This window comes from Hyla sarda, chromosome 13 (genome assembly GCF_029499605.1).
Source record: "Hyla sarda isolate aHylSar1 chromosome 13, aHylSar1.hap1, whole genome shotgun sequence".
Classification (NCBI taxonomy): Eukaryota; Metazoa; Chordata; class Amphibia; order Anura; family Hylidae; genus Hyla; species Hyla sarda.
The window spans coordinates 19790119-19812560 of NC_079201.1; the positions used below are offsets into that span (position 1 = coordinate 19790119).

At 47.1% G+C, this 22442-nt stretch overlaps 1 protein-coding gene across 5 annotated transcripts in view; it reads right to left on the reverse strand.

The window, feature by feature from the left end:
- Positions 1-247: 247 nt before the first annotated feature.
- Positions 248-22442, reverse strand: part of CEP131 (centrosomal protein 131) — an 89456-nt gene continuing 67261 nt past the window's right edge. For 4 of the 5 annotated variants that reach the window (XM_056549718.1, XM_056549717.1, XM_056549715.1 and 1 more), the window contains 10 exons: positions 20662-20764; positions 18715-18916; positions 18121-18228; positions 15880-15997; positions 13160-13234; positions 12118-12260; positions 10437-10614; positions 2302-2498; positions 1691-1751; positions 248-457 (listed from right to left, as the gene is read on the reverse strand). In XM_056549718.1, coding sequence (XP_056405693.1) covers positions 386-457; positions 1691-1751; positions 2302-2498; positions 10437-10614; positions 12118-12260; positions 13160-13234; positions 15880-15997; positions 18121-18228; positions 18715-18916; positions 20662-20764 — 1257 coding nt within the window. In that variant the 3' untranslated portion in view covers positions 248-385. The other variant, XM_056549719.1, reaches the window with a different exon arrangement.

Below are 22442 nucleotides of genomic sequence, written 5' to 3' on the forward strand. Positions count from 1 at the left end.
AGCTGGAGGCACCCTGGTTGGTAAGCACTGGTTTATGGGGAATGAGTTGGGTTTGAATGACAGCTGGGGAGTGAGCCGCACACTTTACCCGACTGTAACGCACAATCCCAGTGTGTCTCATGCTGATTCATATGGACACCACGGGCGGCACATTGGATCCATGGCTGACACACTAAAGCTGCTTTTTACAATATAATATTCCAATGAATCAGACGGAGAGTAAATAAAAAAAATAATAGTTTTATCATTAGAAATGAGAGGCACCAACGAAAAGTGTGCAAAATGACAAACCAGAGAAAAAGCACAAACTAAAACTCCTGCAGTAGTGTCCGTCACAGGGAGGCACAAGTGGGCACACAAGGGGGCACAGGGTGAGGACTAGGGGTTACTTTGCCAATAGCTGTTTGCGTTGCTGTTCCAGGAGAGCTTCCAAGTGATCTGCTCTCTTGACTGCCGCCTGCAAGACAAAATAAGAGCCAGGTGAGACCCTAAGACATAAAGATGTCTCCAACCCCCCACAGAGGAAAACCTAATTCACACAGGATGGTAAGAAATACTGAGCTAAAAAATGGGAATCCTGCTAAGCACTCTCCCACCTAGAGAGGTGCCCACTAGGAATATTAGACACTGACTCCAGGGGGTATATTTTATTGTATATTATCTTGTATATTTTATTGCATATTATATTGTATATTTTATTGCATATTTTATTGGATATTCTATTGTATATTCTATTGCATATTGTATTGCATATTTTATTGCATAGTATATTGTTTATTATATTGTATATTATATGGCATATTTTATAAAATATTTTATGGTTATATTTTATTGTTTATTATATTGCATATTTTATTGTATATTATATTGTATATTTTATCGTATATTTCATTGTATGTTATATTGTATATTTTATTGCATGTTATATTGCATATTCTATTGCATATTTTATTGGATATTTTATTGTATATTATATTCCAGAGCTGCATTCACAATCTCCTAGTATTCTATGGTCCTCCCATTGTATGTGTGCCCAGCCACGCTGGAGGAAACAGGGAGCAGGCAGCAAGTCGGCCTAATGCGGCTGTAATTGCCCACTGGCCCCTGGTTTTTGCTTATCACGCAATGGTAGGTTAGAGTTAGGTCCCGTGCCACTTGAGAAACCTTGGCGTTGGTGTGCGGGCTCTGGTATGCCCTTCAGATAAGGATATACTGGCGAATGTCTCAATTTTAACATCAGTGTTGAGGGATAGCCAATGTCATTGTTTACATCTACCACAGTAGTGCACCCATATTCTTGTAATGAATTATTCTATATGTTACACATCCACACCATCTATCTGGTGTAGGATGCCATTGTGGCACTTGTAGTCTGTAGCAGGGATCCCCCATTGTATGCATTTTATACTGGGGATCGCCCTTAGCAACGGACCACAAGGGCAGGATCTGCTCCCCCAGTATATATGCACAACAGCATTTGGGGTTGAGCACCTCCAGCCATTTGAGACCACGTCTTTGTTGTTGTTTTATTCTATGCTTCTGTTTCGGCAGAGCCGGCTCTGTTGATTTGCATTTAGGGTCATATAGACTTTAGTTACTTTTTATGTAGATTATATCCATACACAAACTATAGGATGGTGGTCTAATAGATTGGCATCTATTCAGATTGTGTTTGTTGGCCGTCACTAACCTCGCACTGTTTCCGCAGACTGTTCACAGTCTCTTCTTTCTTCACTATGGCAGATTTCACTCTGTGAAAAAAAAATAATAATAATGAATGAGTTATCCACTGCTGAACAGACCCTGGGGACCCGAGGAATAGACATCTTGTTGTCCAATGAGATTCCAGTTTTGCTCATTCGCAGATTGGTTAGTAATCTGCATCCATAAGGGTCGGTCTTTCAAGTTTGACATTTGCGTAAAAGGGGTGTGCTGCTGCCTTACTATTGATGGCCTCTGTAATTTCTCTGGCTGGGAAGCTCCTCCTTCTAACTACTTAGAAGCCACAGTCAGCAATGACTGTGGCATAAAAGGGGTTAAAGTGGTACTCCACATTTAGTTCCAAACACTGGGTGCGGACGTCATGACATCATGTCACGCCCCTCAATGCAAGTATATGGGAGGGGGCGTGGCGGATGCCATGCCCCCTCCCACAGACTTGCATTGAGGGGGCGTGGTCACAATGTCACTACCTGTTGTCGAAGCCCACTGCAAATAGCGGTGTGGATGGGTCCTTAAAGGGGTTGTCCTTTTTAGATGCCCTGACAACTAAAAGTAGTGCTAAGGTATCTTTTCATTCACCTTTTGTGAACCTCCTCCAGCTCCTCTTCCTTCTCTCGTGTAACCCTTTCTAGTTCCAGGCGATGGCGCGCATGAGCTTCGGAAGCCTCAATCTTCAATCTTTTGTTTTCTTCCTCGGTTGTTACCAACCGATCTGCGAACTCTTGGCGGATGACATCTGACAGGCTCCTCCTCTCCTCGTTCAGCCGGTCGGTGATCTGTAACCAGGTCAACAATAAGAAAGTATTAAAAGAAGAAAGCCGCTATTTTATTTTGATTTACATCTTATCATACTCCGGTCACAACCAGAGCTGCACTACGGATCACTAGTTTTCTATTAACCCTCAGGCTGCATAACCACACTTCTCACTGCCCTCAATGTTGTTACATTAATTTGGAATATATATTCTAAATATAGCAGATACAGCGGTCCTTTAACATGCAATATATATTGTTCCGGGAGGATCATTGTATGTTGAATACATAACTCCATGGGAAACTGGTAATTGGTTCTGGAGTGCCTGGAATGTCAACCCAAAGTAAGAAAACTTGAAAAATAGAGAAATATTAGCACAAAATTGCAAACCACATACTTAAAGGGGTTGCCCAGGATTAGAAAATTGCATTTTTTTTTTTTTTGCAAAAACAGCACCACTCTTATCCACAGGCTGTGTGCAATACTGCAGCTCAGTCCCATTTACTTGTAGAGAGCAGAGCTGCAATACCAGGCACAACCTGTGGACAGGAGTGGTGCTATTTTTGCAAGAAAAAAGGAGATTTTTTGTACTCTTTCTCATAGCCTTCATTGGGGGACACCTTACTGTTGGGTATATGCTCTTGCCACTAGGAGGCGCTGACACTAAGGAAAAAAAGTAGTCTCCTCCCTGGCAAGATATACCCGGCCACTGGAAGTGAGGCAATCAGCTTTGTCACAGAAATACATCCAAAGGACCCTAGAAAAGAATCACAGACAAAAAAAAAACAAGAACCGGAAATGGGTGGGTGCGGTGTCCCCCAATAAGGCTACGAGAAAGAGACTTTACGGTGAGTACAAAAAATCTCCTTTTCTCGGTCGCTCTTCATTGGGGGACACCTATACTGATGGGACAAACCAAGCAGTCCCCAAGGCATGGGAAGAACAATCGCCAGAGAAACGGAATCAGTCTATAGACCGAACCCACTTGACCTTAGGGTCTGCGGATGAGACCCTGGGCCAGAGACAACCAAGGCCCACAAACTGAGCTCCTGGAAGATCCCCCGTCCATGGAGATGGACTAGGATGCCAAAGGAAGAGACCATCCATTGTAGAGACTCTAAATCTACGGCCCAAATAGAGAGACAAGAAAAGATTGACCACGAAGCCAGATGGCCCGGAACCATCCTAGAAGGAGGTGGGAACTAGACATAGGGGTACATGGGAAAAATGGAAAAGGGCACAACAAGAAAACTGGGCAGAAAACAAGCCAGGGCAGTGTACGCCTGAGCAGAAGGTGAGCACAGAAGGTGGGGACCAGAAAACTACTGGAAAAAAAGAAGAGGTGGAAAACAGCTCTAGGAAGGCCCGATGCATGACCCGACCAACTTCAGACCCAAAACCCCTGCAGCATAAAGGCGGAAAACCCTGAAAAGGAGCATCCCGGAACACTAGAGTGGCTGAGAAGGGAAATGGAGGGTCCAGAGACTCCTGGGAGACTTATATCTCGACAGTAAGTAAACCCAACGTCCACAAAACGCTCCCGGTGACCAAATGTCATGTCGTGATAAGAGGAAGTGTGACACAGAAAGACCGCCTCACAAATGGGCTTGTGGAGAAGTCTGGGCAGGATCGCTACACATGCCCGAGACCCCAAGCACCTCTAAGGCCCAAACAATCAGGAGGGCCGACCTAGAGAAGAAGACACGCTACAGCAACCAAGGATAGAATCCAAGACAAATAGAACAACAAGCCTTGGACCCCAATTGTCCAAGCGGACCGGAGCACTCCGAAGCCACATCCCGTCTGGGCGGGAACAGAGGGGGAAACAAAAAGGAACCCAGCTGGAACTCCCAGGTCCTGAGAAAATGAAGGTTACTCCAGAAGACTGAATGTCACTGTAGCGCAACTGACACTGTCAAGAGAAGGATGAACACACCCTTCCAGGGAGTGCTGAGGGAGGAGGAGAGCAATAGCAGGACCAACAACAGGTGGCGGCAAGGCCGGATGAGCAACAGTAGAGTAGAAAGTGCTCAGAAAAATAGGCCCCCAGGGGAGGGGAACACAGGGGTGGCCGAGATGAGACTCAGGCACTGACAATGCCCAGCTCCCTGTACCCCCAGGAGAAGGAGATGTGCAAAGTGCGCTAGGCACTGTAGGAGCAGGGAAAGGCCGCTCAATGGCAACAAAGTACTGGGTGGATAGGACCCCCAGGAAGCCTGCGACAACATATTGAGGTATGGGGGAGACAATTAGTGGCCCCAGAGGGATCAAAACCCTGGACACAGGTGCTGGGCAAGAAGAAAGAAGAGACGAATGCAAGAAAGAAGCACACGACCAACGGCGTCAAAAGGAACGCCCCATCAGGGAGAAACCCTGGACCAGGTGGGCGTAACAGAGCCATCCTGGTTGAAGTCTAAGACAAGAGAGCAGCTGCCTGAGCCACCCTGTATAGGAACCCAGTTAGATACCTGGAGGCATAAGGGGGGGGGGGGGGGGTCGCCCCATCAGGCCCCATGCCAGAACAGAGGTGTTCAACCACTGCAGACCTGTGGAAAAGAGATCACAAAAAGGTTCGAGGCACACCCCACCGAACAGAAGGGAAGGTGGACTCTACACGTGCAGAGTGGCCGTAGCCTACGTAGGGACACAGACATGGTTACCCCAGTGTGGAAGACCTGCGCGGCACCCAACAGCAAGGTACAACCACGCCCATAGCAGACAACATTTACGCCCTAGAAAGGGGAACAGAGAGTGCTGCTGATGCCGGAAAAAATCCAGGGACCCTGCAGGAAATGCCCACACCCCATCTCCTAATGGTGCCACACACCAGGACTGCTGTAGCAGACGCAAGAGAGAAAGGAAGGATGTATGTCGAGAAGGAAAAAGGCAGACAGTCTGACTTACAGATATAAAAGGTCCACTAAGCCCAAAGACACCAGTTTTGGAACTTCACATAGAAAGCAAGTCCCCAGACAAGGGGGGTGACCTGGTGGATTAGAAAACCATGCAGACACAGTCTGGCTAACTGGCATAGGGACCAAGGCCATACCAGGTCCCGCAATCAGAACTACACACTGAAAGCGGGTTACCAGCAGTCAGCTGGGAGAGCGACAGGCATGTAGAGAGGGACCTGCTAACGTAGGGAACCCTGTACACCAGTATGTGGTGCATAGTATAGAGCCCACAGAGCAACATGGGGTGACTCTCTCAGAACTCCACCGTGGCAGTGGGTTACCTGTAGTTGACCCAGACAACTGCCTGGCTGACTGGAAAAAGATTCCTGAACGCACAGGGTCACTTCATCGAACCCACCCACAGAAAGTGGGGTACTGGAGTGCGCCCAAATCTAGCGGGCGACCTGGCAGTGTAGGAGAGTCAGGAAACGAAAGTCAGGCCGACTGGCATCAGACCCGTGTGCCTGCAGGGACCCTCATCCAGATCCCTCACACCAGAAATGAGGTATGGGAAACATGTCTATGCCCGCGGCAGCCCTGAGACGGGAGAACGGCAGCGGAGGAAACCGTGCAGACAACAGCCTGGCTAAAGAAGTACACCTCCTGATGCTGGCGTAAAGGGGGCTACATCCAGACATGTGAATACTGTGCCCCTCTGTTACATGTGGGAGGGAGGGGAAGCCTAGGAGCCATGGATAGTATCCCCAGCACCCTGGGAGATCGGGGAAGGCTGAGGAGCGTAGATCGTATCTCCTTCACCCCGCATAGGGTCCATAGGACACACTGGGTCACTCTTCGTACACCTCGCACAGCAGTGGGGAACCGGAACTCCAGTCACAAATTCTACAGCCGTGTGATGAGCGACCGGTGGTGGAGGAAACCATGCAGACCACTGTCTGGCTTACTGGAATAGGTCCATAGTATACAAGGGGACACTCCTGCGGATACCTCTCACCAACAGTGGGGTACCGGAATGCCAGGTGCGGACGCGGCAGCTGTGAGATATGAGATAGGCGAAACTATTGTGCAGCGTGTAGATATCAGGTCCAATCCGTGTTCACGCAGGGACCCTGCCATGGAGACCTTGCACTGGATGTGAGGATCTGGAGTACAAGCTGCGGATGCGGCAGCCTGTGGAGGAGAGAATCACATAGTATGACACGCCAAGAACACCCCCTTAATGGGTGGCCGGCGGACCTAACAGAGGAGAAAACTCAAAGGAGTCCTTAGCATCCGCCAGGAATGAAAAAGCCCTTGCAAAGGCACCCGACCAGTTGCGTGCCTCGGTAAGGAGGGACAGGAATTCGGCCGAGGGCACGATGGACATGGTATGGCACTCAGTGGTAGGGCAGAACAGTCACTGGAAATAACCCTGGTAGATTCCAAGGGATCGTGAAATCTCTGGCAATAACCTGCCATGGCGGTTCGCATATGCTCTGACAGAGTTAGAACCCTGCAGAAAATAGGTACGCCAGAGGCATACCTCAACTGACTCAATGTAAATTGTCCATAGTAGGTCACCAAACAGGGTCGGACCTGACAAGCGCCACGGCGCTCTGGGTGTATGGAACGGGCTCCCGACTCCTGCCCGCTCCGTACTCTGCGGCCCCGGCTGATTTCAGTAGTCGGGGGCCGCCGCTAATAGCCAGCAAAGCTGACAGCGGCGTCTAAAGGGATCTGTGAATGCTCCCTGGTGGACTAGTGGGGTGGATCGCGGGCGGGCAATCCACTGTGGAGGTAGCCGGAGGGCTTACCTCTGCTTCCTGCTGTCCCGTGGATCTCTCATTAATAGATCCTGGCTTGACTAGGCTCTATCAATGGATCACAGATCAATGGAGTTCAATAGAACTCTATTCATCTGTCTGAGGAATCTAATGATTCCTCCTAAAAGTCTAATAAAGTGGAGCCACAATCTCCTCCTCCCCCCCCCCCCTTCCCCCTCCTTCCTGTGGGACCCTGGGGAGGCTTCATTTTGCGGGCCCTTCTGTTCCTCTCGCCGGCTCTTTCTCTGCACAGATGTCGACCGCGCTGTGCAGTAGCAAGCACAGCCGTCACTGTGGGATTCCGACAGCGGTATGCAGCGGATGCTGCAGAACCCCGCCGCCGGTTATCCGGTTCCCTGGCGGTGCATGGCCGCCTTACTGCATTTTTCTCCCGGCGGGTAGCTCCGCCCTTCTTCCCCGTTTAGTGTGCGAGTTGGGAGATATGAGCTCCTCCTCCTTGGCTCGCGCGCTGCTGAAAGTTTTGGTCCCACCCTGGTTCCCCGTTGCAGGGGTCGGTGTGGGGAACTCCGCCTGGCTCCTGCGGCAGCAGCCCTACAGGAGCTCGCGGTTCGGTCCTATATTAACCCTCCGGAGTGGCGGCTTAGCAGGCTCTTATGACACTCTCCTATGAACCGTCGCTCCATCAGTGGACCTTGTCTGCCACTTACGGGCAGCGTCGACACGCGAGTTTAGTCTTGGGACTGATTCCTTCTCTCTGGTGGTTGTACTTTCCCCACCCTAGGGGACTGATTTGGTACGTCCCATCTGTAAGGTGTCCCCTAATGAGAAGCGCAAGAGAAAAGGAGATTTTTGTACTCACCGTAAAATCTCTTTCTCATAGCTCTCATTGGGGGACACCGCACCCACCCATTTCTTCTTCTTTTTCCGGATTATTCTTTCCGGTTCTGGATTTGTCTCTCCGGGATTCCTTTCTGGGGTCCTATGGACGCATTTCTTTTTGGCTTCTCCTATTGCTTTGTGACTAAACTGATTATCTCATGGCAGGTGGGGGGGTATATCCTGCCAGGGAGGAGCCAACTCTTTTTTCTTTCTTAGTGTCATTGCCTCCTAGTGGCCTCCTAGTGGAGCATATACCCGTCTGTAAGGTGTCCCCTAATGAGAGCTACGAGAAAGAGGTTTTACGGTGTGTACAAAAATCTCCTTATTTGGTATCACTGTGTGAGTTATATATTGTTTTTGAGACAGAATTGGGATATATCGCAATATATCATATCATAAACAGAATTGGGATATATCGGATATATTGTATCGTCAAACGGGTATCGCGATACGTATCGTATCGCCAAATTCTTGCCGATTCACACCCCTAGGAAAAACAATGAAGGGGGGAGGAGATATGGGCCCTGTGCCCATAACAATGGTGATAGAATTCAATAGTCTGGCGGGGGAGGACCCTAAGAATGTGCCGGCTGAAGGGGAGTGGGCACACGTATGTGCAGGCTGAAGCCACGGCCTAAATTAAAATGCCCCCGGCATTCCGGCCACCCCACCCGGGGGAAGGCCGAAACAAAACTAGACTGCCGGCCAGCACTGCACTGTCTCCTGACAGGAGGGAGAGAGATTTGAGAGCAGCGCGCGGCTGGAAGAAGTGGGCGGAGCTACACCCGAACGTGCAGGCCAGAGCCACGGCCTAAATTAATGTGCCCCTGTCACTCCGGCCACCCTGGAAAGAACTAAGGAGGCTGTCCATACTGCCACACACCGTGACAGGGACTGCAGCTGGAGCCAGAGAAATCGCCGGGCAGATGTGCCGCCCAACGGGGACTTGTGCGGCCGCGGGGGGAGGAGAGATCAGTGAGCCACCTGAGAGGACTGGTGTAGCAAATAAGCCACGGTAAGCGCTGAAAAGGTAGCGGATGCAGCCCAAAACGAGGGCTCCTGGATCCCCGGCCCTAGTGAATATATTACCCTGTATGAGCTCCAAGGAGAGGAAGGCATAGCCCCCTAGAAAGTATAAAGATCAGCTCCCAAGTAGAAATGGAGAAGGGAGAGGGGGGGGGATACTTACCTAACCAGCCAATACTCACTTACCGATGACTTCAGCCAGCTAGGTGTCACCTGCATCATGCCACGCTGCATCAGCAAGACGAGCAGGGACCATAGGGGACCCGGACCCAAGGTACTACCACTGGCGCTGGCCATTGGCGATAAGGGGTTGACGCCCCATACTCTTATGTTCCATCCCCCTTTGTCGCATATGGGGGAACAGGTAGCGCCATGCTCCTGAACCCCCACCTGAAAATGAGAAACAAAAGGGAGGAAAAAAACCTCCCTTACTAGAAAATAATAAAAAAAAGAAGTCTTGCCTCCTACTGACACTAAGCTAAACTGATTGATTGTTTACCTCACTTCAAGTGGGCGGGTATATCCTGCCAGAGAGGAGCCGACTTTTTTCCTTAGTGTCAGCGCCTCCTAGTGGCAAGAGTATATACCCATCAGTAAGGTGTCCCCCAATGAAGAGCGACCGAGAAAGCAGGTTTTTTTTTAAGCCTGGACAACCCCCTTAATAGGGATAGGAGTCTGATCATGGAGGGTGGGGGTCTGACTGTAGGGATCCCAGTGATCTCCAGCTGGGCTCTGGCTCTCCCTGTTGCATGGAACGGTGTGTCGACACATGCTCAATACTGTCTATGGGTGCGTTGGAGATACCGGAGTACAGCACTCCGTCCCGTTCTAGACTATCAGCGTCCCAGCAGTTGGACCCCCCTGCATTTAGATGCTTATGATTTCCTAACTGTTGAAATGCCCCTTTAAGGGCAGGGTCACATGGGGCGTAACCGGCTGCGGCCAGAAAGCTCTGTGTGTCCACTCGTAGCGGTGAATGTCTACAGCAGGAAAATCCCCCACTACGATCGGACACAAGGAGCTACCTGGCCACTCTGTGACTGCCGGTGGAAGGCGTATTCACAGCGTAAAATACGCTGCAGATGCGCCCTGTGTGACCCTGCCCTAAAGGTTTATTCACATGTACAGTATCCTGTGCATATTTGATTTAGGATTTAAAGCTGCAGATTTAAAGCTATGTTCAGTCATTCAGTTTACATTAAAACCTGCAGATTCAAATCATACATATGAAATATGCACAGGATACTGTATGTATGAATACAACCTTAAGATGGCTTGCTTCATAGATAGGAAAGTTACTAGCATCATCTGTAGACTGAAACTGTGAAATGATGGATCATGGCAAGACATCAGCCATATCTGCAGATCGCTGCTCACCTTCCTGAGATCTTCCACTTCATGCTCCCTCTGCTTCAGAAGCCCTTGCAGTCTGATCTGCTCCCCTTCCAGCTCAGTCACTCGCTCTTTTAATTCTTTGCAGCGATCATGTGACTTCTTCTCGGATCGCTCCAGCTCCTGCAGCTCCATTTCATACTTTTCACGCACTCTCTTAATCCTGCCGGGATACAAGATACGCCTAGGTGAGCGCTGATCACTTTCACGCAATGTCTTACCGTGGTCTTCACCCAACTTAAAGGAGAAGTCCCATGCCCGATCAGTACAGAAAAACGTATCCCCTATCCACAGGATGGTTTTAGATCGCAAGGGGTCTGAGCACTGTGGCCCCCCGCAATCTCCTGTACGGAGCCCCGGCTCTCCCACAGAGAGGAAAGTCACGACCCCTGCCCAAAGTGGGGGCCGCCATGCGCCTTCATATATTCCTGTGGGGAGCCGAAGATAGCCAAACAGCTCTCCCATAGAGATATATTGAGGGGGCGTCCCCCGCTTCGGGCTGGGGTCATGACGCACCACTTTGAGGGAGAACCAGGGCTCCATACAGACGATCGCAAGGGGGGGCCACAGCGCTCGGACCCCCCAGCGTAGGGAATAAGATTTTCCTGTACTGATCGGGTATGGGACTTTACATATTATTTTATGAACTGGTGCCAGAAAGTTAAACAGATTTGTAAATTACTTCTATTTAAAAAATCTTTCTCCTTCCAGTACTTATTAACAGCTGTATGCTATATAGAGGAAATTCTATTCTTTTTTTAATTTCTTTTTTCTCTTGTCCACAGTGCTCTCTGCTGACACCTCTGTCTTTGTCAGAAACTGTCCAGAGCAGCATAGGTTTGCAGTGGGGATTTTCTTCTGCTCTGGACAGTTCCTGATACGGGCATCAGGTGTCAGCAGAGAGCACTGTGGACATGACAAAAAAGAAATTAAAAAAAGAAAAGAATCTCCTCTGTAGCATACAGCTGCTAAAAAGTACTGGAAGGGTAAAGATTTTTTAATAGAAGTCATTTACAAATCTGTTTAACTTTCTGGCATCAGTTGATTAAAAAAAAAATGTTTTCCACCAGAGTCCCCCTTTAATGGCAAAGCCATCTAGCTATAAATAATAGCTCAAAAAGTGTGGCTGATAATTTACTACATAACTAGGATATATTTAGTGAAATCCATCTACTGTCTCATCAGAAACTTTTCGTCTTTTCCTCTCTGCACTTTTGAAGAACTTAAACTTTTTTAGTAATGTTGTATGAGATTTTTTTTTTTAGAAACAGCGCCACTTTTGTACTGCAGATCAGCTCCAGTTTAGATCAGTAAATGGGGCTCGGCTGCAATACCAGACACAGCCATTAGACAAGAGTGGCAATGTTTATGATAATAATAAAAAAAAGAAAAGAAATAACTTTTTTCCTTATCTCATTTAACCCTTGCGTTCTGATTAACCCGGGCACCACTCAATGCCTACTACCATTTCCATTGCCATAGTCTTTATATCTGAGGAAGCCACTAGACCAGTGTTTCCAAAGGAGAGTGCCTCCAGCTGTTGCAAAACTACAACTCCCAGCATGCCCGGACAGCCAGTGGCTGTCCGGGCATGCTGGGAGTTGTAGTTTTGCAACAGACGCCCTACATTAGAGAGTATTCTTAGTTTCTCCCTGCACCCCAGTACCTGTTCTCAGCCGCCCTTTCACATTCTTCTCTTGCTGTAGACATTTCGGCCTCCAGGCGCTGGATCACCAGTTCTATCTCCTTATCTCTCCCTTTCCGTACCTCCTCTTTGAGCTCTCGCTCCCTGGTAAGGAGCCAGGCTTCCTAAAAAAGCACAAAAAAACCCATAAAATAAAAGGGATAACATTTACTGTAAATAGGAATTAAATAAAAGCTCCTGCTGCATCAATTGGAGACTGTTTTCTGCAGGAGGACATATTTTAATCTTGGACATCGCTTGAAGACTACGTCAATGCTGGAGCAGCTGCAAAGCCATCAGGCAATAGAAGAATACGAAAACGGAAAGACCAATAGATCTGGGTTGACTTGGTATGTACAGCATTTGATAATCCAGGCCTTGTGTTATCTAAGCTAAAACAAAAGGAAAGCGCTCCATGGTGTGATATCGTAAAGTCAAACGAAAGATGGACACAAATTAAGGTGCTCACCCTCGATGGTTGTACTAAACCAAGTACAACAATGATCCAGCAGCCGCTCCTGAGATGAACGGCAAACACACAAAACCTCCAAGAAGAAACACAGAATCAAGCAGGGCGCGTGGATCTCAGGTAAGGTACAAAGGTTTATTACCCACAATGCAACGCGTTTCGCGGAAATCCGCTTCATCAGGCATATTGGGAACAAGAAAGATACAGGGTATTTATACACTATATATATATTGCATTTGTATGAATTTTTGCATAACAATTTTTTTTATCTGTACATTGAAGGGTTAATGTTTTGTGTATAAATACCCTGTATCTTCCCTGCTCCCAATTTGCCTGATGAAGCGGATTTCCGTGAAACGCGTTGCTTTGTGGGTAATAAACCTTTGTACCTCACCTGAGATCCACGCGCCCTGCTTGATCCTGTGTTTCTTCTTGGAGTTTTTTTTGTGTTTGTGTTATCTAAGGACATACTTTTCCGTGGTCATCCAGTAATACAGAATATTTGATAATCTGGCCTTGTTTACACAATTCTTTGGCGCGGTCTGTTGCATTTACCTCCTTCTTCCTGTAGTTCTGCTCCCACGCCTGCTTCTCTATCTCCAGACGCTCTTTGATCGCCTTCAGCTCGATCTGCAATTAAAAGTGAAAAGAAAAATGTAGTATTTTGGTTGGTAATTTGGCAAAAATGCGCACATCTTGTGACCACGTCTGTACGTGACAGCCAAAAAAAATCACAGGAATGTGTAAACTGAGCTGGATAGACAGGGAAATGCATCTACAGGGCTGCATGCTAAGGATCATTAAAGTGGTACTCCGGTGGAAAATATTTTTTTTAATAAACTGGTGCCAGAAAAGATTTGAAAATTACTTCTATAAAAAAAAAAATCTTTATCCTTCCAGTACTTATTAGCGGCTGTATATTACAGAGAAAGTTCTTTTCTTTTTGGATTTACAAATTTTTTTCTGTTCACAGTGCTCTTTGCTGACACCTCTGTCTGTATCAGGAACTGTCCAGAGCAGCATAGGTTTGCTATGGGGATTTTCTCCTGCTCTGGACAGTTCCTGATACGGACAGAGGTGTCAGCAGAAAGCACTGAGGACAGAAAAAAAAGAAATCCAAAAAGAAAATAACTTTCTCTGTAGTATACAGCAGCTAATAAGTACTGGAAGGATAAAGATTTTTTAATAGAAGTCATTGACAAAAAGTTTTCCACCGGAGTACCCCTTTAATATCATACCAGTCAGCTTTCCTGTCTTTCAGGGTACCAGGTTACCATCCAGACTGCAAATGGGTTGTACCTTTAGCAAATTTGCATAAAAAGGGGAGGTGCTTAAAAGTTTTAGAATTTGCTATTCAAATGGTTGGTTTGCAACTCTATTTAAGGTGGTCAAAGGTAGTAAAGTGGCAGTCACTATATTTAGTCACATCTTTTTTTTGTATTACATCTTTTTTTTGTGTATTTCCTACAATTATTCCCCAGAAGAACCCCTCATTACCCTGTGTACCTGTGGAGGAGGGGGGAAACGTGTCGGGACTATGAGGAATTGTTGTGTTTATTGATACGATCCTTTTTTGTTGGGTAGGAATTGTTGGTGTGGGACTGTTGATGTTGTTTCTCGACTGTGTTTCTTCGATATGGAGTGATGGAGCGGAGTGTTAGTGTAGCATGTGGTACGGTGTATAGCTTAGGGAACCTGTGCTGTATATTGTACCGTCATGCTTTGTGTGATTGTAATTTATTGTATGACTTGTAATGATGACTGAATGACGAATAAAGCTCTTTCAATACCTTTGTTGGTGTGGGACTAACATTTGAGCTCTATGTGGTTAGCTCTTTGTCTTTTCCCCCACCTCCTTTGTATATCTTGATTTAAATATTTTCTTTTTTCAACCACAATTAAGGACAATTTATTTTATATGTCAGAAATAAAGGTTAAGTTTCAATGAGCTAATACAGTGGTCCCTCAAGTTACAATATTAATTGGTTCCAGGACGACCATTGTATGTTGAAACCATTGTATGTTGAGACCAGAACTCTATGGAAACCTGGTAATTGGTTCTGAAGCCCCAAAATGTCATCCGAAAAAAAGGAAAAAGTGAGGATTAAAGAAAAATAAGTAGATAACTAATATAGATAAAGCAAATCCTTACATATAAAAGTAATAAAGATCTGCTGGGAGCTGTAATCACTGTCTATGTCAGTGTTTCCCAAGCAGGGAGCCTCCAGCTATTGCAAAACTACAACTCCCAGCATGCCCGGACAGCCGTTGGCTGTCCGGGCATGCTGGGAGTTGTAGTTTTGCAACAGCTGGAGGCACCCTGGTTGGGAAACAATGGTTTATGTAGAGGACAGGAGCTTCTTCAGGGTCCTATACAGTACACACAGTGTCCCAAATGGAGCCGCCCTTACTTGGTGTCCAAAGGAGCAGCTAACCCTGGCACAGGTAAGGAGTAGTACAGAACTTGTAATTCCTCCCTATACTGTAGGGGGTGCTACCAGACAGCCAGTCAGTGCATGCACTTCAGTAATACAGGTAAAGAGTAGTACAGAACTTGTAGTTCCTCCCTGTACTGTAGGGGCGCTACCAGACACCCAGTCAGTGCATACACTTCAGTAATAGAGGTGATTTACTAGTAAAAAGCCCATTCTGATTGGTCAGTTCCTCCAGTTGTGACACATTTCACAGATCTGGACTATCTGTAGCATTATATGTTGAGTCTGGTTTCAAGTTACAATGGTACAAACAAGACCATTGTATGTTGAAGCTATTGTATGTTGAGGCCATTGTAAGTTGAGGGATCACTGTATTACATTTACTGTGACTTGTTGCTCAAAGACAATACATCATTATGGGTTGCTTTGAAAAATTCTCATTGCCAGACAATAACCTTCATGTCTATAGGCACCATCATACAACATAGCCAAGTGACCTCAATGGTAGGAGCAATGAACTAATCACTATAGTGTCAGGACCGATTAGGGTCAGTGCTCCCTCTTATCAGGACCTAAAAGGGGGGTCCGTCTAAGGACCCTCTTCTATAAGCCAAAGCAGAGAGCTGCTGAGTAGGGCTCTAGCCCCATCTGCATGAAACCTAGTAACATAGTGACATCACATCGTTTGTCCAGGCAAATAGCGCTACATGCCTTGGCACATCCTTAAGTCAGTGGGGTACGTCCGTCACCACCTGTGTCCATTGTGTGATAGATCTGACAGTATGTTGTAGTTCTCCTAACCCACCACCCGCTATGTCTATATCCAGTTTTCATTAGTACCTGGTGGCGCCGTTCCTGCTCCTCCTTGCTCTTCTCGTATTCTTCTTTCAGGACTCGTGTGGCCAGCGCGCAGTTGTCCTCTAGCTGTTTGCGGAGTTCGTCCAATTCTGCTCTTTGCCTGGGAGACAAGCGTCATAGAAAAATTCACACCAGGCAATGGAGGAGACTGCTCAAACCTCAACTATAAGACACAAATCTACGTCATATTTAGAGATGAGCGAACTTACAGTAAATTCGATTCGTCACGAACTTCTCAGCTCGGTGGTTGCTGACTTTTCCTGCATAAATTAGTTCAGCTTTCCGGTGCTCCGGTGGGCTGGAAAAGGTGGATACAGTCCTAGGAAAGAGTCTCATAGGACTGTATCCACCTTTTCCAGCCCACGGGAGCACCTGAAAGCTGAACTAATTTATGCAGCAAAAGTCATCAACTGCCGAGCCGAGAAGTTCGTGACGAATCGAATTTGCTCATCTCTAGTCATATTGTATCAAGACAAGTGCAAAGAGAAAGAAAGCATTTATTCATACATTGTATAAAAGATACCTATGAAATAAATACATAGCCAGGCTTAAATGATACAGTGTTATATCTAGGACAAGGTCTATGGGGGGGGGCAGCATGGCACAGGACCTGTCACACCCCACTCACAAAGTCCTTAGTGTTTCAGTTTTGCCTGCACTGTTCCTTTTGGGGGGGGGGGGGGGGGAGCATGGCACAGGACCTGTCACACCCCACTCACAAAGTCCTTAGTGTTTCAGTTTTGCCTGCACTGTTCCTTTTAGGGCTCATTCACACTACAGAATCTCCGACCAAATATTCCGTCTGGAGCAAGCGCCGGCAAAACAAGCTGGCGCTAGGACTGCTTGGTAGTGCGCCATCTGAACAGACTTATTTCAGAGCGGATAACGACAAAAGAACGAACATGTCTGGGGTCCGGAATTTCCGCACAAGAATGTCCGCTGCGGAAATTCTGTAGCGTTAATGGTGCAGCAGATCCCGCTGCGAACAATGGAAGGTTGCTGCATCGCAGTTTCCAAGCAGAATTCTGTCCTGAAAATAGTAAGCGTCAATGGGCCCTTAAAGGGGTACTCCGGTGGAAATGTTTTTTGTTAAATCCACTGGTGCGAGAAAGTTAAACAGATTTGTAAATTAAATGCAGTGAAGGAGTAGAAATAATCGTCAAGTCACCAGTCTTCTCTTAAAATCGGTTCCTTTATTCACATATACTCACAGCATGTAATGCAGTCGGGGAGAGGGATCAGTGCAGGGGGGGGAAGTAAGTAGTTTGTAAATTACTTCTATTTAAAAATCTTAATCCTTCCAGTACTTATCAGCTGCTGTATGCTCCACAGGAAGTCCTTTTCTTTTTGAATTTCCCTTCTGTCTGACCACAGTGCTCTCTGCTGACACCTCTGTCCATTTTAGGAACTGTCCAGAGTAGGAGCAAATTCTCATAGCAAACCTATCCTGCTCTGGACAATTTCTGTAATTTCTGACATGGACAGAGGTGTCAGCAGAGAGCACTGTGGTCAGACAGGAAAGAACTAGACAACTTCCTCTGGAGCATACAGCAGCTGATAAGTACTGGAAGGATTACACCAGTTGATTTAACAAAAAAAATTTCCACCAGAGTACCCGGAATCTCTGCCTTGAATACTTCTAAACTACTGAATACTAAATTTCAGAGTGGAATTATCAATGGATTGCTGTCAGTGGTAACGGTGCAGGTCCGATCGTTCCTAGCACCGAAGGATTTTGGTGGAAGTCGATCACACAAAATCTTTGACCGGGCAGGGACAAAGAGCAGGGATTCTGTATTTTTAACATACCCTAAGACAGGCATAGGCAACCTTCGGCACTGCAGATGTTTTGGACTACATTTCCCATGATCCTCTTACAGCCATAATGCTGCCAAAGCATCATGGGAGATGTAGTCCAAAACATTTACAGTGCCGAAGGTTGCCTATACCTGCCCTACGAGGACTTGATATCTCTACTGTCACGTCTGTCTTCATGAATGCCCAAGCAAATAACAATGCTGGAGCTTTTTGTCCTAGAACTCATTGTACTGTACTGTACTGTACTGTTCCTCAGTAATTCTTCCTGGAAACCTTGCGTCACAGTACCCAGTGTCGACAGGGTCTGTCCCTATATGTCTGCAGCAATAACAGTATACAGCTGGAATGTGACTGGCCGCCGTGTGTCATCTTTCTCCATTACGGTAGTTTTTTGGCGCTTCTCACCTGGCCGCCTGCTGTTTTAAGCGCTCCTTCTCCTCCGACACCTCGCTATATAACCGCCGGCGCTGCTCCTGCAGTGACTGCTCTTCATGGGTCAGCTGCCTCTCGTATCTGAACAGAAGAAATAACAGCTTGTAATGTAACAACAGCGGCATCGATGTCCATTTAGACCAGCGATCTGAAACTACAACTCCCAGCATGCCCAGCCACCAGTTGGCAGAGAGCATAGCCTAAGACAGGATGCAATTTGTTACAGACTTTGTACTGCCGTGTTTCCCAACCAGTGCGACTCCAGCTGTTGCAAAACTACAACTCCCAGCATGCCCGGACAGCCAAAGGCTGTCCGGGCATGCTGGGAGTTGTAGTTTTGCAACAGCTGGAGGCACACTGGTTGGGAAACCCGGCTGTACGGTGACAGGCTGCCTGTACAGATTTACAGCCTTGAAACGTAAGAATGTTTTCATTCCCTGACAGCAAGCAGAGATTTTAAAACATGAACCTAATAAAACTGGAAACTTTATACATTCTTTTAGGATAATATTGTAGATTATTGAAGCTCTTTTTTTTTTGTTATTCCAGTGACTCTTTAACATTTACCTCTGTTTCGCCAGCTCTCGCTCCCTCTGGCTCACTTCCTCCTTCTCCCGCTCCAGGTTTTGTCGCAGCTCCTCCGCTTGGCGCACGTATCGCTGTGCCGCACGCTCGTCGGACTGCAGAAGTTCGGCCTCGTGCAGAGCCTTTAACTTGCGGATCTCCTGCTTGTGTTTGGAGATCAGTCTCTGGATCTCAGGTTCCAGTCCTGGGGGGGGGGGGGGGGGGGGGGGGGGGGATGAAGAAAGTGAGAAGAAAAGGCAAATATATAAAAAGGCAACCTGAAATTGATTCTTAGGCCCCACCCATTATTGCCATGGTCACACCCAAAAAAACAACCCTATATAAAAAGAAAAAACCAAAGCCAGCACTCACCCTCCCTTCGGTAGGCATCTGCGCTAAAGGCCATGAGCATTGGTCTATCACTGGATCAAGAGGCACACTAAGGTGAAGTTTCAGCAGCACGACTCCGGTTAAATTTCTTCCTTTTATTAATTTAATCCATATAAAAATACAGGTATAATCCTCGTGACATAAAGACTCAGCACATAAGGACTGACGCATTTCAGTCCCACGACCTTAAAGGGGTATTCCAGGCCAAAACTTTTTTTTATATATCAACTGGCTCCGGAAAGTTAAACAGATTTGTAAATTACTTCTATTAAAAAATCTTAATCCTTCCAATAGTTATTAGCTTCTGAAGTTGAGTTGTTGTTTTCTGTCTAACTGCTTTCTGATGACTCACGTCCCGGGAGCTGTCCAGCTCCTATGGGGATATTCTCCCATCATGCACAGCTCCCGGGATGTGACATCATCATTGAGCAGTTAGACAGAAAACTTCAGAAGCTAATAACTATTGGAAGGATTAAGATTTTTTAATAGAAGTAATTTACAAATCTGTTTAACTTTCCGGAGCCAGTTGATATATAAAAGAAAGTTTTTGCCTGGAATACCCCTTTAATCATAAACCATGGTCTATGATTAAGGTTGTGAGATGGAAACGCGTCAGGCCTTATGTGCTGGGCCTTTCTGTCAAGTGAATTGCACCTGTATTTTTATATGGAATAAATGAATAAAAAGGATGAATTTTATCTGGAGTTGTGCTGCTAAAACTACGCCTTGGTGTGCCCCTTGATCCAAAAAAACAACAACCCTGATTGTAATCTAAAGGACTGGTGCAGAAACTCTAGTGGTGCACACTGCACGTCTGACAGGTAGTACTTAAAGCACAACTATCATCATATTTTGACCCCCCCAGACCACTATAATGGTGTCCAGATGATTATAAGGTGACTGCAGCCCTTTACCTTTGTTGCTGTTTGTTCTTCTTTTCTTACTAATAAAAACCTTTCATCCAAAAGTCAGGCACAGTCGGATAGGCGTGGCTTGGGGTTCGCCAAGCCACGCCACCGCCACGCCTATCCTGCCTTCCAGCGCTGGGACTGCTGTGTCTTACTACACAGTGCATCCACAGCGCATGCGCCCGTCCCGATGGCTCTAACATGCGTGCGCCGCCGCGTCTTGAATTGACGCTCGCTCCTGACGTCTATACGCTCGGTGCGCACGTGCTGTACTAGAGGCAGTGAGCGGACGAGCGTTTGCCTCTAGTACAGCACATGCGCACTGAGTGCACAGACTGGGCCAGACCGCATTACGTCTGCTCAAAAGCCCAGACTTTGGTCTCCTGGCAGAAGACCAAACTCAGGAAGTGCTGTCTGGCAATAGGCAGTGAATAGCATTTGCTCTCCCTGTTTCATACACAGGCAGAGAGCGAGTGCTATTCACTGCCTATGGCCAGACAGCACTTCCTGAGTTTGGACATAAAATATATATATTTTTTTTTTTTACAGGGAGTAAATTACAAACCTTATTTATTTTACCTGCTGTATCATATGCAAAAAAATATATATTTATCACAATGCCCATTTAAGGAAGCACGTTCTCTATATGTACCCTTCACTGTGATCTCTTTTATCTTCTTGGTCTTCTCGTCGATCCACTTCTCTCGCCGCACTTTTTCTGTAGCCGTCATGAGTTCCTGCAGCTTCTTCATCTCCTGGAAGACAACATGTGACATGTGAAGAAAATGGATGAATTGTTCTCACCGGCTTCCTGTATTTTATACATTTTTCCATTAACGCTAGAGAAGGGCAGCTATGGGGAGATCTAATTCACTGAAGCCGTCCATAGAGCAATGTGGCAGCATGTAAGCACGGAGCTCTCTACACAGTCACCACACTTCTGCGCTGGGGAGCTTTTCTCTGAATGATCAAGCAGAGTACTCCTGAATCATTGTGTCTGATCATGCAAAGGGCTATGTGGCTATACAGCTGCACAGTCCTCTCTATCCCCTCCCTGCACTCGTCTCTATGATCACACAGAGAACTGTGTGACTATATAGTAGTGTTTCCCAACCCTGGGTGCCGCCAGCTGTTGCAAAACTACAACTCCCAGCATGCCTGGACAGCCGTTGGCTGTCCAGGCATGCTGGGAGTTGTAGTTTTGCAACAGCTGGCGGCACCCAGGGTTGGGAAACACTACTATATAGTTACACCTGCAGAGTCCTCTCTATCCCCTCCCTGCACTCATCTTTATGATCATACAAAGAACTGTGTGGCCACACAGCTACAGCTGCACAGTCCTCTCTATCCCCTCCCTGCACTCATCTTTATGATCATACAAAGAACTATGTGGCCACACAGCTACAGCTGCACAGTCCTCTCTATCCCCTCCCTGCACTCATCTCTATTATCATACTGAGAACTGTGCGACCATATAGTTACAGCTACACAGTTCTCTCCACCACCTTGTGCACTCATCTCTACGATCATATAAAAAACGGTGTGCTCATACAGCTGCACAGTCCTCTCTATCCCCTCCCTGCACTCATCTCTACAATCAGTGCATGAAGAACCTAAACTTGCTGGAGAACAGGTATAAAAGATTAAAGAGTAGCTCCCACCATGTATATAATTTTTTTTTCTGTCCCTACCTATTGCTAATCTATCCCTAACCCCCTCCCTGCCTTTTAAAATTGTTTTCCTACCTTCTAAACAGCTACTCTGACACTGCTCACTCTTGCTGAGCAGGAAGCAGACTTCCCCAGCAGGTGCCACGTCACTGATGCCTGCTGGGTGCCGACTTCTGCCCTCAACTCATCTATGCTGCGCTCCTGTCGGGCGCATATATCAGGGGCCAATAGCACTTCAGGCTGCTCCAGGGTCTCCTCCTCCCTGTTAAGCAGTTCATGTGCTACCCAGGGAGGGGGAGTATAGGAGCATCGCCGACCTGCCGTTGTGACATACATAACAGGGACTACAACTCCCCTCCCCCCCCACCTTCACATATAGAAATCATCCCCAGCCCGAGATTTATTCTCCAGCCCCTGCAGTCTATAAATCCCCAGCCTGTGCACTTTGTCATCGTTCCGTTCAGTGAACACAGGTAGAGCTCAGGGAGGAGATGAGGGAGATGTGTAGGTTCTCTCTCCCCTGCTCTGTGTTCTCTCTACCGTGCAGACCTGCGTCCTCCGAAGGCAGAGCAGGGGGAGGGGAGATGAGGGAGGCATGTACGTCCTCTATCCCCCTGCTCTGCCTTCGCTCTGCCCTCCCACCCAGCTCTAGCTTCGGAAATCCCTGCCAGGGGTGGGGACGGGCTACGCGCGAGGCAAGTGAGCCAAAGTGCGCAGCCTCGGTGTTCACAGCTGATTGACAGGCCGGGATCGGTCCGAATTC